The sequence below is a fragment of the Propithecus coquereli genome, unplaced genomic scaffold, assembly GCF_000956105.1.
Source record: "Propithecus coquereli isolate 6110/MARCELLA unplaced genomic scaffold, Pcoq_1.0 Scaffold262, whole genome shotgun sequence".
In the NCBI taxonomy this organism is placed as follows: Eukaryota; Metazoa; Chordata; class Mammalia; order Primates; family Indriidae; genus Propithecus; species Propithecus coquereli.
Window position 1 is genome coordinate 2,593,700 of NW_012148197.1, and position 18,370 is coordinate 2,612,069.

The window sequence follows — 18,370 nt, forward strand, 5'->3', positions numbered from 1 at the left end:
GTTTTGAAAATTACTCAGGCACAGTATGTTTTATGATTACATTTTTATACAATAAAAGCTTTATGTATGAAAACTCAATAGCAGCGTAATTAATTGTTTTCATATTGTGGTACAGATCTATTAGTGATTTAGTTTATTTTTTGCATCTAGCATATAAATTTTTTTTTTTTTGAGACAAAGTCTTGCTGTCACCTCAGGTAGAGTGCAGTGGCATCATCGTAGCTCACTGCAACCTCAAACTCCTGGGCTCAAGTGATCCTCCTGCCTCAGTATAAATGTTTTTTTGGGAGGAATCTTAAGATTTGGCACTGATTGGGAAATATTTTTGATCTGTTGGAAACAATGTAATCTAAGAAAGGAGGTGGTTATCACTTTTCAAATAATCTTCTGATACATTTGTATCTATTTCAGTGTCATGAAGTAGACACAAGTTTTGTTTACATTTATCATTAGTGAAAACTATAATGCAGGTATGCTCTGCCTCTTATTTCTGCAACATGATCTTATGGGGATAATGAAGCCTAGGGTCTGAAATCATTTATTTGATAGACCTTTTGTAGTATCTTAGGTATATCTGGCATGAATGAACGTCTAAAGTGGTAGATTAGATGGTGGGCATGTATGAAATAAGTTTCTTTATTTGCTTGGTGAGAAAACCAGTATTACGTTGTTTTGCTGAATCAAAAACCCCAATCCATATTTTACCTTTATATGTCACTTAAACATGTTATGATGCTTTCTCATCCCTTTTGAGCCTCACTTGTGAAATGAGGACAGACATTACTATTCATATTTAGACAGAAAGAAACAAGGAGTGCTCTAGTAACTTTCTAAAGGTCACATTCCAGTTCAGAAGATTGTGAATTTCTGGAGTACTGTGTTATGATTATTTTAATCTCTGCTAGGTGTTCAGGAAATGTTTCAATGAATGAAGGAGTAAAGTTGGGTTAGCTGGGAGCAAGATAAAAAATTTTTCATATCCAGGCAAGGGTGTTGTTTCCTCTGCCTCTCACTACCACCATTTACATTTATAATTTACTTTCTGATGTGTTTTCTTAGATAGAAGTCGTATTATTTTTATTAGGGCTAATTTTCTTATGTTTGAATTGTTTGATAGTTTTAGGATTCCAAGTAGACCTTAAACTGTCTACCATTTTCAAATTTCTAATAAACTAGTGTAAGGATTTGAATTATGTAGTTTTAAGTGAAATCTAGTGTTTCTACATATATAGGCTTGCAAATACTTTATGTAACAAACTGTATTGTACATTAGATAAACAATAGGAAAAGTGATTATTTTCAAGGTTATTAAATCTTGTGTGAATTTCTTAAACCAATTCTTTTTTCAGTTGCTACCTCATGCACAATGATGTAGGAATGGACTCTAGTTTTAGGAACTGTTGGCATTTTGAGATGAAGAGCCAGGAAAGGCTATTTCGATTTACTGTGCAAATGACCCCATGCCTCTAAGAAAATTGATTCTTGATTTGTGTGTTTAACCATTGTCATTTGATTCTCTGAGGATAAAGGTAAAAAACAAACTCAGCCTTTCCTACTATATTCTCATAATGCAGAATACTTCTGTGACTTCTGGTCACCAAAATGTGTGGGGATTTCTCCTCATGAAGTAATCCTACAGATTCTACAGCAGACACTAGCTGAGTGTTCTCTCATTTGATTCAACTCTGAGATCATCTACCTGGAGGTAGTCTCAGATCCCACAGGTTGAGAGCTCAGTCCCTCAAGACTGCCCCTCACTTCAGAAGCCATTTACAAGCCCCCAGATGGCTTTACCTGTGCTTCTGACCAATGGGCTATAAATGGGGTTCCCACAACCTCCTCCTTGGGTTTGGTTAATTTGTTATAGTGGCTCACAGAACTCAGGGAAACACTTAATATTTACTGGCTTATAATAAAAGATATTACAAAGGATACAGATGAACAACCAAATGGAAGAGATGCACAAGGCAAGGCATATGGGAAGGAGTGAGGAGTTTCCATGCCCTCTCTTGGGTGCACCACCCTCCAGGAAATCACATTTTCGGCTATCTAGAAGCTCTTCCAAACCCTGTCCTTTTGGGTTTTTATGGAGACTTCGTTATACAGGCATGATTGATTACATCATTGGCCATTGTTGACTGACTCAACCTTCAACCCCCCTCTCCTTCCAAGGAGATTGGGTGTGGGACTGAATTTTCCAACCCTCTAATCACGTGGTTGGTTCTCCTGGTAGCCAGCCACCATCCTGAAGCTATCTAGGGGTCCAGGCATCCCATTAGTATACAAAAACCTAATGACTCTGGAATTTCCAAGGGATTTAGGAGCTGCGTGTCAGAGAACTGGAAGATGACCCAATATATACTTTACAATATCACAGCCCAACTCTGGTCTTCAAACACAGATCCCTTACATCAAAAGGAGGATACACAACTCAGAGGAGACAGGCACGTTACTAGAATCACATTTAGTCACTAATAATAAGTCCAGTCCATCATGATATTGTATGAGAATATCTCCCAGGACAAGGCCACTCAGGTTTGCAGGCTTCTATTCAATCTTGTCAGGTTCCAAAAACAGAGTGGTTTGGCAAACATATAGCTTCACCCTTTCAGGCATCTGATAGAGTTGAGCTAAGAGACGGTGCTGTCTCTTGCTCTTAGCCTCTTGCAAGGTATTAATACAATGTTGATTTCCCTTAATTCATAACCATTTATTTCTTTACCCTCAGCTACTATTCTTCTCTCCATTAATAAACAAACTTTTTCACCTTTATAAGGGATATTAGGTTCAGCCACTGTGCTGGTCTGGATTGTAGGCAGTGTTATTACTACCTCCTCCCCAGTCCACTGCTATTCAGATAGGGTAAGGTTACACAAGTAAAAACTAGTAGGCTGGTTTTTACTGTCAGGCATTATAGCTGCATTCACTGTTAGCTCCAGTTTTTCCACATGGGGTAAAGGCACAGCTGGCCCCCATCAGGTCCCTAGGAATTCTGACGTGAAGTTAAAAAATACAGTTACAGTTTTTTGCTTAGGAATCGTACCTGCTTCTAGCACTTGTACTTGCAGCCCTAGTCTATGACCACTGCATCAGGTAGGAAAAAAAAATTTAAGGTGATGTTGGGAAGAAAGAATTACAGTCATTGTACCAACATACACCTCCCTTGGCAAGAATTGCATTATCACGCCACCTTCCTTTCCTATCCTCTCTTCCCCAGATCCACCAGAAAAACAGGAACTAAATTCCTTTAGTTCCACTCATGTTCAGTGTGAGCACACACGGTGAAGGTACGTAAACCAGCCCTTTATGCCTCGCTGCCCATGTTAGACTACCAGTCTTTCAATTGCCTGTTCACTTCTCTATGAAGCTGTTACTATGAGGGTGTATCCCTTTGCCTATTACTAGACACATGGGCTGCATGGTGTGTTACCTGATCTGGAGAAATAATGGTCAGCCATCCAGATCCATGCAACATCTTCTGTTGGGGTTTGTCTATGGCACTCCCAGCATTTGCGTCTTCTGCTGGGTAAGCAAAGCCTGGTCCTGAGTCACTGTTCCTGTCAGGACCTATTTGTCGTCCCCCCAGGATCAGTCTCACTTGCTAGCTATTTTTAAAGCCTTCCTACCAGGAAATCTGCCACGTAGATATCTCTAGCTGTCTTTTTTACTGACAAAGAGATTTTATTGTCCTTTTTTGCCTCAGAGAGGGCAAGAGGAACATACATAGATGCAACCCATCTCTTGCTGCTGCAGTGCCCCCGTATCCTCTCGTTTCATGGACCCAAGTAGCTACGTCAAGGGAGCACATGGCAATATCTGCTTGTTGATTCTAATCACTTTCCAAATCTGGAAGGGGTTTCTAATGATAAGCATGGACATGTCCTACTTTAATGCATCCCTCAAATTTTCATAGGGCTGTGCCCCATAAGGACATCTCTTTAATAGGCTAATTTTCCATTGCCCTCTTAATTGTGTGGCCAGGCCATTGGCCACTGCCCATGAGTCAGGAAAAACCCAAACATAGATGCTTTTACCCCTATTCAGTTCTTCCATCACTGTTGGGAAAACAGCATTCATTTTAGCCCACTGAACTGATTTGTTTTACCACCTTTGACCGTAGTGTCATCTTTCCAAATAGGATGTTGTTTCTTCACCTTGGACCTGCCACCCACAAACTCAACAGCACTTTGTCAATTGAGAGCTGTTTGTAGGGTACTGTAGAATCCAGTAGCTCCTCACACATGGTTCCGAAGTCAGACATAGAGGAAAAGAGGCTCCCTGTTAATGGATACAATGGGTACCTCCTTGCATTGCCCAATTGGCATTTTATTGTGGAACTTTTCTGGGTGCTGCCTTCATTATTAGAGTGTTTCTCTGACATCACCCAAGACATCATGGGTATTTCAGGTTTCAGGATTGTTTTATGTCTTTTACTCATTGAGGCAATCTCAGTGCCCAGTATCAAGCCAGAAATTTTGTCTCCAATGGGAGTTCTCTGGTCAAAAGTCCAATAATCATCGTTGGGAGGTGCTCACAGGCCTTTGCCATAAGCCCCAGTCTAGGTTCCACACAGGGCTATCAAACAGAATTTGTCCATATCAGCACTCCAGCTACCCTGTGTGGGCTCCAGCAGTCTTAGTGGTTCCCATTTAGCAAGTTCAAATAAAATTGCTTGAAGGGCAGATTAGCCTTTTGTTTCATAGTACTAGGCATGAGAAACATTTCCGAGTCAGATAACAATGTCCATCCCAGTAATACAACCAGGTAAAAGGGATGGAACCACCTCAGATGAAACGTGTTCAAATGTACCAGCTCTACTATAAACTATCTTAATTCCATCAACCCTTATGTTCCTAAATGTAGCCTCCATTAGACCTTTATCAGTAGGCTTTAGTTTTACATTATAGTGAGTCCTTTCTTAACATCATTGATAGGTTCTTGGAAACTGTGACTTTAAGCAAAATGTCATCTAATGAAATCAGTTTTAAATTGATAGTTGATATAAATAAGAATTAAGTTCCTGTGGCATATTTCTGGTCACAAAAACATCGCCAAACTTCTAAATAAAGAGCCAAATACTTCTAATATTAAACATTGAAATAAATGTGAGCTATACATACATTTAAGAAAGATTAATAAAAACAAGATAATTATTCACCCAGTTTTTGGTGATCAGTGATGGTGGTCATAGTGGTTGTGGGTTAAGTTTAGGAATAAAAGTTTGCAAAGTGAAAATCATCAGAGCACTTTCCCCCACCACACAGTTCAAAAACAATAACACACATGTTGGCTAGCTGAGTACTTTCTTACTGTGTCCCTTATTGTCGTGCTTTTGTATGGTTATTGTCTATTCTGTGAATTTTTATTTGATGATAATTTGTATTCATTAATTCATTTTCCAACCCACTTATTCCAGTTCGGGTTTGGGGGTGGCTGACCCTCCTCTGCAGCTCAGGGTGTCAGGCAGGAATCAGCCCAGGACAAGATGCCATCCCATCCCAGGGTTCACTCATATATACCATGCTCACTCAGACTGGAATCATTTAGATATGCCAGTTAACCTGCCATCTCTGGGATGTGGGAGGAAACCAGAGTACCTGGTGAAAACCCATCTTCATGGGAAGAACATGCAAACTCCACACAAACAGTGGCCCTGGCTGGGAATGGATTTTTTTTTTCCCTCATTGTTATAATGAAATCATGTTGAATGAAACTATGTTATTCAAGGACCTGACTGCTGTCACCTTTCAGTGCCTCTCTGGGCCTGATAATTTAAAGGGGCTTGCATTCCTCCTATAAAAAGCTGCTTTTCTTTCTCACGTTTTACCTTTTGTAACTAATCACAGCACAGCTGCTGCTTCATACCATGGGTGACCACATGGCCACCCAGGAATCAAAGGTTCCTTTTTATTCACTATCCTTTTATCATTTTTCTTTCAAAACCATATTTTTATGTGAGTCAAGGCCATTCTAGCTAATCCCACTTCACTGACACAAATGCTGAGGATATAGGAAAAAGTAAACTCAGTTTCTCCTACTGTATTCTCACAATACAGGATACTTCTGTGACTTCTGGTCATCAAAATGTGTGTGAAGCAGTCCTGCAGATTCTCCAGCAGACACCAGCTGGGTGTCATCTCATTTGATTCAACTTTGACACTATCTACCTGGAAGTAGCCTCAGATCCCACAGGCTGAGAGCTCAGTCCCACAAGACTGCCTCCCCCCCGCCCCCACTTCAGAAGCCATTCACAAGCCCAGGCTGTTTTACCTGTGCTTCTGACTGATGTGCTATAAATGAGGGTTCCCACGGCCCCCTCCTTGGTTTCAATTAATTTGTTAGAATGGCTTACAGAACTCAGGGAAACACTTTTGTTTACTGATTTATTATAAGGGTGTTACAAAGGATACAGATGAATAACCAGATGGAAGAGATGGATAAGGCAAAGCATATGGGAAGGGGCAAGGAGCTTCCATGCCCTCTCTGGATGCACCAACCTTCAGGAACTTCCACATTTTTGGCTATCTGGGAGCTCTTCCAAACCCTGTCCTTTTGGGTTTTTATGGAGGCTTCATTATGTAGGAATGATTGAGTATATTCTTGGCCATTTTTGACCAACTCAGCCTTCAACCCTTCTCCCCACCAAGGAGATTGAGTGTGGGACTGAAATTTCCAGCCCTTTAATCACATGGTTGGTTCTCTGGTAGCCAGCCACCATCCTGTAGCTATCTAGGGGCGCAGCCACCAGGCATCCCAATAGTATACAAAAAAACTAATGACTCTGGAGACTCCAAGCCTTTTCAGAGCTGTATGTCAGGAAACTGGAAGAAGACCAAATAAATATTTCACAGTATCACAAATTCCTTATAGGTTCAGTGTTAAAAATTGGGGTTCCAATGACCATTTCATATCTTTAAAATACCTAAAAACTGAATAGTAAAATTGGTGAAAGTGAACACTCCAGAAATACCGTAGGTCGACGTTTTTTGTGTGGGTATAATCAGACACTTAATAGAAAAGCTGTGTCATACGTAGTCCTCTTTGGAGGTTTTTCTTTATGGATTGGAATTGTCAGGTTTTTCCATTAGAAATCCATTGTGACTTTAACTGAAGGGGCCTTCTTGATAAAATGCCCAAAGCTAGCAATAAGCATTCTTCTTTACTTGAGAGAACTTAATACAGAATTCAAAATAAGCTACTCCAGTTTTTGAAAATGTCATTGCGGATTTTATGTGGGAGAATGATTTGAATATCATGGTAAGGCACATCTGTATAGGAGCCATTTCTTTGCTGATTTTTGTAGGTCCCTTGCATGTCCTAGGCAGGTCTCAGTGTTGGCTGAAGTTTACATTGGATGTTGTTTTTTGCAGATATCAGGAGTTTGTTTCCATTGCCTTTCATTTAAGTCATTTGAGCTGTGCCTCAAAGATTGAATAGGATTTGGACATGTGAAGATTATGGGGGCGTGTTTAAGTAAACTTCTTGCCATAAATAATGCTATTTCCAGTATTATTCTTTGTTTGGTATGAATAAGCCATGGAGAACTTAATTTTTTTTAAATTAATGAACATAAAAGTAGTCGATGTTCATTGCGAAGCATTTTGGAATATGAAGAAGAAAGCCCAGTCTCTTTGCCCAGATAATTACTGTCGACATGCAGTGAACTGCCCTCCGCTCTCAGGTGCAGTCACTTAAGTTTAAGTACTCCTTAGGTGTCAAATCATTCCTATGGCCAGTTTTCTGACCATACCCATGAAATATTAATTTATTGCACTTTCCAAATAAAATATAAACTGAACCCCAAAATATTCTATATCAAACATGCTCTAAATATAGTTACTGTGTTTCTCTCTTTTCTCATGCTAAATACAATATTTTGTAAGAAATACCCTATTCAGATGCTACTGACTTTCCTTTTCTTCCAAGGGAAATTGATCAGGAAAGAAATTTCAGTGATGCTTAGCTGGGATCATACGTTTTTTGTTTGCTTTTAGATTTAAGAAAAAAAGTTTTTTTATTGTTAAAATGCCCAATTTTTTTTTTTTTTGAAAATGACCTTTTTCTGATTCCCTCTTTTTCTTTTACTTTTTTATTGTGGTAAAATGTATGTAACACAATTTATCATTTTTTTCCATTTTTTATTTGTTTTTTTGGAGACAGGATCTCACTTTTTTGCCCCGGGCTAGAGTGAGTGCCATGGCGTGGTCATAGCTCACAGCAACGTCACACTCCTGGGCTCATGTGATCCTCCTGCGTCAGCTTCCTGAGGAGCTGGGACTGCAGGTGCATGCTACCACGCCTGGCTAATTTTTTCTATTTCATTTTATCCATTTTTAAGTGTACTATTCAGGGGCATTAAGTGTGTTCACATCGTCGTGCAAGCATTATCATCATCCATCTCCAGAACTTTTGCATCTTCCCAAATTGAAACTCTGTGCCTATTAACCACATTTCTGTCCCTACACCCGTCCCTGGTAACCACTATTTTATTTGAATTTGACTACTCTAGGTATCTCATGTAAGTGGAATTATAAAACATTTGTCTCTTTGTGTCTTGGCTTATTTCACTTAATGTTTTCAAGGTTCATTCATGTTGTAACATGTATCAGAATTTTATTTTTCTAGGCTGAATAATAATCTATTGTATGTACAGTATATACCTCATTTTGTTTATCCATTCTTCCATTAGTGGACATTTAGGTTGTTTTCACCTTTGGGCTATTGTGAATAATACTATTATGAACACAGGTGTTCAAATATGTGTTTGAACCTCGTATTCGTTTTTTTGGGGTATATATGTAGGAGTAGAATTGCTGGATCTTGTGGTAATTCTGTATTTAATTTTTCAAGAAGTCATCTTACGGTTTTCCACAGTGGCTGTACCATTTTACATTCCCATCAATAGTGCACAAAAGTTCCAAGTTCTCGACATCCTTGCCAACACTTGCTATTTTCTTTATCTATCTTTTTTTTTCTTTTACCAAGTTGTGATTTGATCTTTTTTTTTTAATATAATAGACATCCTAATGGGTATACAGTGGTATCTCAGTATGGTTTTTATTTGCATTTCCCTAATGATTAGTGACGGTTATTATCTTTTCATGTACTTATTTACTATTTGTATATCTTCTTCCATATTTGGTTGTGTAGCCTAATCTCTTCTGCCCCACCCTCCCCTGGCAGTACTTCAGGTAGTTTTCAGTGTCGTTAACAACTGTTCGGAACCGTAATTTTAAATGATTATCTACTATCCTGCCATATAAAGTCTCCTATTGTAATGTTTTTCAAATGATAAAACCTTCAGGGGTAGAACTTTTAGGGAGTTTTAATTGTAAATCTTATAATGATGAACATCTGAGTACATAAATATTTTCTATTTTTTAGATAAATGGCTGGATTCATTTGAAAATTCTTGATATGCTTATATTTACAAATTGCTTTTTAAGAAGATTGTTTTGTAAGACTTGATATGCTTCTAGTTGAATTCACTCCTTTTTCTACTTTGTAGGTGCTGAGCAGAATGGAATTAGCTCAAAAATCTAACTTTCCTTTCCTTTCAAATGTTGTTAACTTTTCTAATCTCTTTCTCTAGTCTCACTCTCATTTCCATTCTCCTCCTCTGTCCTGTGGTTTGTACCTTTATTTCTTCATTGCCATTTTATTAAATAGTTGCAGTTTGTGAGATTGCACATTTAATGTATCAATTTAGTTGAAAGTCTATACATTTCTACAATCTTGTAAATGAGTGCTTATTCCACATTACTAAGCATTTCACTTACAGTCTCAGCAGAGACAAAGACTGAATTGTATACTTATAAAAGTTATGAGTTGCATACAGTCAATATTCTAGATCAGGTTTTCACAATCTTTTTTTCTAAAGGGCCAGATAAACATTTTAGGCTTTGTGGCCATATAATCTTATTTTTTTCCTTCTTTCTTTCTTTGTTGGCGACTTTTAAAAAATGTAAAAACTTTTTTTTCTTTTCTTTTTCTTTTTTTTTTTTTTGAAACAATCTTGATCTGTCACCCAGGCTGGAGTGTAGTGGCATGATCATGATCATAGCTCATGGTAGCCTCAAACTCCTAGGCTCAAGCGATCCTCCTACCTCAGCCTCCTGAGTAGCTGGAACTACAGGCACATGCCACCATGCCCAGCTAATTTTATTCTTTTTTGTAGAGACAAGGTCTCACTATGTTGCCCAGGCTGGTCTTGAACTCCTGGCCTCAAGCAGTCCTCCCACCTGGGCCTCCCAAGGTGCTGAGCTTAAAGGCATGAGCTGTCACACCTGGCCTAAAATGTAAAAACATTCTTAACTGAAGTCTCTGCGTTGGATTTGGCTCAAGGGCTATAGTTTGCTAAATTCTATTCTAGATTTATTTGCAGTGATGTTGCTAGGCAACATTACTCCTTTTTGATGAAGAAATTCTTTTCTTACTGCTTTTCTTAATAGAATTGTAAACTCACTGTTCAGGTAATTTGGTTTTGTCAAATAAATTACTGAGGGCTAATAATTATTATTTTAATTTTTAGATGGTGACCCTGATAACTATATTGCTTACTATCGGAGAGCTACTGTCTTTTTAGCTATGGGCAAATCAAAAGCTGCACTTCCTGATTTAACTAAAGTGATTGAATTGAAGATGGATTTCACTGCAGTAAGTGTCTCCAAACATTCTTTAAAGGGGAACTTAAGGGGGATTTGGGAGAGGTAATTTATTTCATAAGGTGAGGACTGTCATGCTAGGCATAACTAGAGGATATCAAAGCTACTGTCACATAGTGGCCTGGGGAATGAGAAATTCAAGTCCCTAGAATGAAAGGTCTGTGCGAAAGAGGAACAGTAGATACATTAGGTGATTTTTCAGAAGCCTGGCAGCGATGTGACCTTTGTGTTTTAGAAAGACAGATCTGTGTGGAGGATGTAGGGCAGAGCAAGAGGAGAGGCTGAGATGTGAGTTGAGTAAGAGGCTGAATTAAGAGGCTGTCAGGTGACTGACAGCAGTTTCAATTAAGGCTGTAGTTGGGAAAATAAAGGGGATCGCTCAGTTGAGCAATGTTTTGTGGTGAGGATGCAATGCTGAATTAGCAGGGTCATCCGCTGGAAGCAACACACAAGCTTCAGAGGAGAAACTTGTAATTTAATGGGATATCCTGATGATCGGCCGGTCACTGTTAGGATGATGACAGAGGCGTGCACAGGCACGAGGGACTGACGCAGTGGGATGGAGGTGGGGCTCTCAGAGGCAGAACTGACAGAACCATTTACCACTTAGATAGTTTCAAAATTAATTTGGTAACCATTATTTATTTCCTGTTATATTCTAAAAAGGATTTGAGGTAACTGATTAGATAAGGGATGAAGATTTGAAATATTACTGTGATTTTTAGATGGAATTTCTGAGTGTCAAATATTTATTGAATTTACTCAGTTAAGCACAGTATTTCACAAAGGTTAAATGGCTCATCTTTCTAATGTTATTATAATTGTTAGCTAGTTGAAGTGACTTTAATCTTGCTTTTTATGTGCATTGGTACATTTAACAGAGGATTAGGGAAATTTTATGTGCTACAAAAGTAACATAAGGTTAATGGAATATCAGTGTGGTTTATTTTTTCTGATAGTCATTGGTCATCAGAATTGGTATTCTTGGAAGAAATGGGATTATGCACATTAGAAGAAGAGAAATATCAGAGATAAAGGGGGAGAAACTGATGCACATTGAAAGGGAAGAGTCACTGCTCATTTCCACAGTAGCCCCTGGCAACTACTTATCATGGATTTGCCTGTTTTGGATATTGCATATAAATGAAATCATACAATATATGGCCTTTTGGGTCTGACTTCTTTCACTGAGCATAATGTTTTCAAGGTTCATTCATGTTGTAGCACATATCACACGTCATTCCTTTTTATGGTTGAATAATATTTCATTGTATGAATATATCATATTTATTGATTTATTAATTGATAAGAATTTGGGTTGTTTTCACTTTTTGGCTATTGCTGTAAACATACAAGTTTTTATGTGAACATATGTTTTCAGCCAAAAGTATTTTTAAGAAAGCATACTTTAACAAAAATTATACATATTCATTGGTTCCAGGAATTATTCTCAGTGTCAAGTCAAACAGGCATTGGAAAATAAATATTAATAACTTTATTAGCTTATTTAGTTTTGTTCTTTGTGTTTAAAGAAAATTTAGATATCTGTAATACTCAGGAAACTCCTCTTTTTTTTTTTCCTAGGCAAGATTACAGAGAGGTCATTTATTACTCAAACAAGGAAAACTCGACGAAGCAGAAGATGATTTTAAAAAAGTGGTAAGTTAAGTTCAACTTGTATTTGGCTCTAGGAAGATGTTATTTTGAGAGAACATATTGGACCTACTTGTTTTTGTATTAAGACATTTAATAGTAATTTTATAGCTGAGTAAATAGTCCTAGAAAATAAGTAAATAGAAAATAGTCTGATTTATGTATGTAAGAATCACAGGTCCTGAGTTAATATTTGGTGACAAACATCAAAGAATCATGTTAACAGTTGGAAGGTAAAGTGTATACAATAGATACGTAGTCCTAACTTAGTTTATACAATTTACTTACTCTTCTTTGTTCTCCTTGAGAATCTAAAAATGTCAGCTTAACTATTCTTTAAGTCCTTAATTAATTAATTCTTACTTGGCATTGGATGTATCTTTTTGGAAACGCTTCATTTGATTCGAGGGGAATAATAAAACAGATTCCTAAAATGGAATTTTGCAGTCGTCCGTTACGGCTGCTTTACAAAGTGTAAAGTGCTTTGTATTTGTTTGGGGAATGTTACAGATCATGTGTCACTGAAGAGGGTATATACTAAAAACTGATTTGGAAAGAGACAGCCAATCTCTTTATGTCCTCATTTGGCTTGTTTTAAGACCAGCATTTTTATATTTACATGGATTTGTTTCTGGAGTGATGTAGAAAAGGTATATAACCCACTGTTCATTATTTGCATTTTTTTATAGTTTATTGAGATGCTTAATTACTATGATGATAACCACTATGAAAATAAAACTAAAATTTCTAACATTGTTATAAGCCTTGTCATAATAGTCATCTGTAGTTAAATTCAAAAAACATTAGGCTTAATTGTATTGAATCAGAATCTGTCTCATGGTCTCAATAAAATTGGCTTTCATTTTATGTTTATCTCATCTCCCCTCCTACTTGGGAAGATGCCTGAAAGCAGGCTGTAGACTGGGTAGTGGGGAGGTGATAGTGCTGGAGTAACCCTTCTCTAGTCCAGGCCTTTGTTCAGAGCAGGTGTTGCATAAACATTTGTCCAAATGGCTAAACAAATGATAAAACATGAGAATGTGTTTCTGCTTCTTGCAAATGCTTAAATCTATTAGGGTTTTTTTCCAGTCACAACTTTAGAGTAGCCTTGTAGAAATAACATAATTTAGGATATAGTTTTAGCACAAGTTAATCCTTATTGGGCATTGGATATATCCTTTTGGAAAACTGAAATTTTGGAACCTTGGGTATGTCTTGGGTTAATGTCTTTTCTGTGATCAATATTAAAACCTCTCAGAAATAGGAAGGGGGACTTTCATGAGACTTTCTACTTTTAGATTGCTCCGTGGCAGTCATGCTTCTGCTAGTGTGTTTTTAAAACTGCCCTCACTATTGTGTTATAGGGATTCTTCCACAAGAATGTGCATCTGTACCGATAACATTTTTACTGATACAATCGTAGATTCTCGTGCAGTCATAAGAAATAATACAAAGGGATCCCAGGTACTGTTTACCTAGTTCCCCCCAACAGCATCTTTTAAAATTACAGCACGATATTACAAACAGGATATTGACATTGACACAATCTACCAATCTATTCAGATTTCTTCAATTTTAATAGTATTCATTTCTGTGTATGTATCCAGTTCTATACACTTTATCACACATATTGGTTCGTGTATCCACCATCACAGTCAAGAAACCACTAGGATCCCCCTGTTGCCCTTTTATAACTGTACCCACTTCCACCCCACCCGGCTCTCGGGCCCGATCTTAACTTCTGGCAATCACTAATTTGTTCATTGCTTAAATTTTGACATTCTAAAAATGTTATGTATATGGACTCAAATGTTATATAACCTTTTGGAATTAACTTTTTTGTACTGAACATAATTTTCAGGAGATTCTTCTAGATTTTTACATATATCACTTAGGTGGTTGCATTAGGTGCTGAGTATTCCACAGTATGTGTATGACACATTTATCTGTTTATCTGTTTGAGTTGTTTCCATTCTTTGGCTATTGCAAATAAAGGTGCTATGAACATTCTTGTACAGGTTTTTGGGTGAACATAAATTTTCATTATCCCTGGGATAAATGCCCAGGAGTACGGTTGCTGGGTTGTATGGTAATTACATTTTTAGTTTTGTAGAAATCACAAATTGCTTTCCAGAGTGACCAAATACCATTTTATATTTCTCTGCATCCTTGCCAGCATTTGGTATTGTTGCTGTTTTTTATTTTGGCCATTCTGATAGGCATATAATGTTATATTGTGGTTTTAATTTGGAATTTGGATTTCCCTAACGGCTAATGATGTTGAACATCTTTTCATGTGCCATCTGTAAATCTTTTTCAGTGAAATTTCTGTTCATGTTCTAATTGGATTGTTTGCTTGCCTTTTTTACTATTGTGTTTTGGGTATCCTTTATATATTTTAGATACTTTGTCTGATATGTAGTTTGGGAATATCTTCTCCTAGTCCATAGCTTATCTTTTTTTTTTTTTGAAGGAACAGTTCTAGTGTTTTATAGCACAATAGGATGACTGTAGTTAACAATAAAATATTATGTATTTTCAAATAGCTAGAAGAAAGGATATTGAATGCTTCCAACAGAAAGAAATGATAAATGTTTGAGATGATGGACATGCCAATCACACTGATCAGATCACTACACACTGCACGCATTATAACATCACTGTGTACCCTATAAACATGCATAATTATTATGTGTCAATTAAAAATAAGTTAAAAAATGAGTATAATACCATCACAAAGTTTGAAAAACAAGAAAATATTGTGCATAATCCTCTTTCCACAAGCAGAATTTCTACCGTTTTTGTATTTTCTACATAAATGTACAATTTTACGGTTGAAAATAGTGTGTTATGCAATTTTGTATCTTTTTCACTTATGATAAGATTTTCTTCATGTTGCTACATAGGGTTCCTAATTATACTTAATGGCTGCAGAATATTCCATCAAGTGATTGTACTGTAATTTAATTAACTATTTCCCTGAAATTATTGTTTCTAGTTTTCTACCACGTCTTTATGCATTTAGCTTTTTTTCTTCCTTTGGCTCATTTTACTAGGATAAAGTCCCAGATGTGAGATTACTAGACTCAAGGGTAGAAACAGAGCTGTTAGGGCTCCTAACGCACAATGCCACATTGCTTCCCTAAGGGCTGACATTTTGATTGTGCTCAGAAATGAACCCAAACTTAATCTCTTCACAGGTCCTTCTCCAATACTCTTTAGCTGTCTCACTTCTGTTCTGAGATCCTTACAGGACAGCCATGGTGAGCAGTTTTTCATCTGTCCCTCACTCTGAAGTAACCATAGGGACAGTGCCTGGGGTCCATAGTGACATGCTGAGGGGAAATAAAAAAAAATTGAACAAGACAGAGGTAGAGAAGTGTATTCATGAGGGCCATGGTGAGCAGCAGCCTGACAGCCAGGGAGACCTCTCTGTGGTGAGGCCTTTCCTGCTGTCCTGGGGTTGCTTCTCCATGTTGTTATCTTATGTAGTTTCCTTCCAGGAGCATCTTCCTTTTCCCAGCTCAGGTCTCCACCCAGATACCTGGATCACTCAGTGTTCTTGTTGGCCCCCAAGAATTGGTTTCAAAGCACTCTGGGCTTATGTAACAGTTTTCTACACAGACTCCCACTTCTTTTTCTTTTCCAATCTATCTTTTATAGAACAAAAATTCTTTAATTTTTTTTTCTCTTTTGAGACAAGGTCTTGCTCTGTCACCCAGGCTGGAGTTCAGTGGCATGATCATAGCTCACTGCAACCTCCAATGTTTGGGCTCAAGCAGTCCTTCTGCCTCAGCCCCCAAGTAGCTGGGACTACAGGTGTATGTCACCGTACCTGGATAGTTCTTAAATTTTTTCGTAGAGATGGGATTTTGCTATGTTGCTTGGGCTGGTCTTAAACTCCTGGCCTCACGTGATCCACTCACCTTGGCCTCCCAAGGCGCTGGGATTACAGGTGTTGAGCCACCATGCTTGGCCTCAACTTTCCCTTTAGAATAGTATTATTTGCTTTATGTATCTAAGTGTTCCAGTGTTGGGTACATACATACTTAGAATTGTTATATCCTCTTGCTGAATTGATCTCTTTGTTATTATATAATGGCTTTCATTGTGTTTTTTCTTTTCTGTTTTTGACTTAAGGTTTATCTAAGTATAGCTGCTATTCCTACTTGGTTTAGTTTCTGTTTGCATGGAATATCTTTTTCTCTCCCTTTACTTTCAGTCTATATGTGTCTTTACAGGTGAAGTGAATTTCTTGCAGGCAGCATCATATAGTTGGATCATGTTTTCTTTTTTTGATCCATTCAGTCAGTGTCTATCTTTTTTTTTTTTTTTTTTTGAGACAGTGTCTCACTGTGTTGCTCAGGCTAGAGTGCCGTGGCATCATCCTAGCTCACAGCAACCTCAAACTCCTGGGCTCCAGCGATCCTCCTGCCTCAGCCTCCCGAGTAGCTGGGACTACAGGCATGCGCCACCATGCCCGGCTAATTTTTTCTATATATTTTTAAGTTGTCCAATTAATTTCTTTCTATTTTTAGTAGAGACGGAGTCTCGCTCTTGCTCAGGCTGGTCTCGAACTCCTGACCTTGAGCGATCCACCCGCCTCGGCCTCCCAGAGTGCTAGGATTACAGGCGTGAGCCACCACTCCCAGCCTCTCTTATATATATTTTTTTATTTCATTCACTCATTTCTTCAGTTCCAGGATTTCTGATTGTTTCTTTTTTATGATATGTATCTGTTTGGTAATTTTCTCATTCATGTCCTGAATTGTTTTTCTGATTTCCTTGTATTACTTACCTGAGTTCTCCTATATCTCATAGAGCTTCTTCAGTATCATTTTGAATTCCTTTTTCTGGCATTTCATAAATTTCTTTTTCTTTGGAATCTGTTGCTGGAGACTTATTGAATTCCTTTGGAGGTATATTTCCTTGCTTTTTCATGTTTCTTATGTCCTTAAATTTATACCCATGCATATGGTGTAATAGTTGCTTCTTCCAATTTTTCAGATTTGCCTTTGCACAGGAGGACTTTTTTTTGAAGGTGTGTCTGTGGTGTTGGTTGGGTAGGGCACTTTGGCTTCAATTCAGGATGCTTACGTGTAGTCTCCATATTATTGCTTCAGCTATAATCAGTGTTAGTAGTGTCTGTGATTTCTTCAGTGGCTTAGGGTGTGATTGTTAGTGGAGGCTGTGGTAAAGTTTTGCTGGGGACAGGGATGCTAGGTGGGTCAGTCCTTGGCCTCCAGTGGGGGCAGTGGTAAGGTGAGTATGCCTGTTCTTTGGCCCCAAAATGGCATATGCTGGCACTGGTATTAGTGGGTTTAGGTGGGTCAATTCTTGGGCCTCCAGGTGGCTTGCCTGAGTGCTGGCAGTGGCAGCAATGGGCTGGGCAGATGAGTGGGTCCTCAGACCCCAGGGCAGCAGGCATGGTGTGGGCAATGAAAATAGCAGTCACAGGACAACCCTTTGGATCCCAAGCGGTCCACAGTGGTATTGGCAGTGGTTACAATGGGCTGGGTGGACCTATCCCCAGGTATGCAGGTGGTGCATGCTAGCTGTAGTGGTAGTGGCAAGCTGGGTGGGTTCATCCTTAGGTACCTGGGAAAGAGTGCTCAGGTGCTAACGGTGGTAGACTGGGCAGGGCTATACCCATGCCTCCCAATAGCAAACTTGGACACTTGAGGGATGCAGATCCAGGCTGTGTGGACCTATCCTTACCCGCCCTGGTGGTGTATATAGGTGCTGGCTGTGGTGAGCAAGGGTGGAGTGATCCCCAGACCTCTGGTGGAGTGCTTGGGTGATTGCATAGCAGTTATGAGTCAGCCGTGCTGCTGGGGAGGGTGGGGTTTCTGTCAGTGACAGCAGCCATAGGCAGGGGCCTAGGGAAAATGTGCTTTGGCCCCAGGAGGTAGCTGCAGGTAGGGGAATCTATCCTCGGAGCAATTTTTTTTTTTTTTTTTTTTTGAGACAGAGTCTCACTGCGTTGCCTGAGGTAGAGTGCCGTGGCATCATCCTAGCTCACAGCAACCTCAAACTCCTGGGCTCAAGCGATC

The 18,370-nt window shown here is 38.6% G+C and overlaps 1 protein-coding gene across 2 annotated transcripts in view; it reads left to right on the forward strand.

The window, feature by feature from the left end:
- The window catches only part of DNAJC3 (DnaJ (Hsp40) homolog, subfamily C, member 3), an 83,761-nt gene that overhangs the window by 21,066 nt on the left and 44,325 nt on the right, over window positions 1-18,370 (forward strand). For both annotated transcript variants that reach the window (XM_012647358.1, XM_012647359.1), the window contains exons 3-4: window positions 10,532-10,656; window positions 12,249-12,323. In XM_012647358.1, the coding sequence (XP_012502812.1) occupies window positions 10,532-10,656; window positions 12,249-12,323 (200 nt within the window). The remainder of the gene's footprint in view (window positions 1-10,531; window positions 10,657-12,248; window positions 12,324-18,370) is intronic.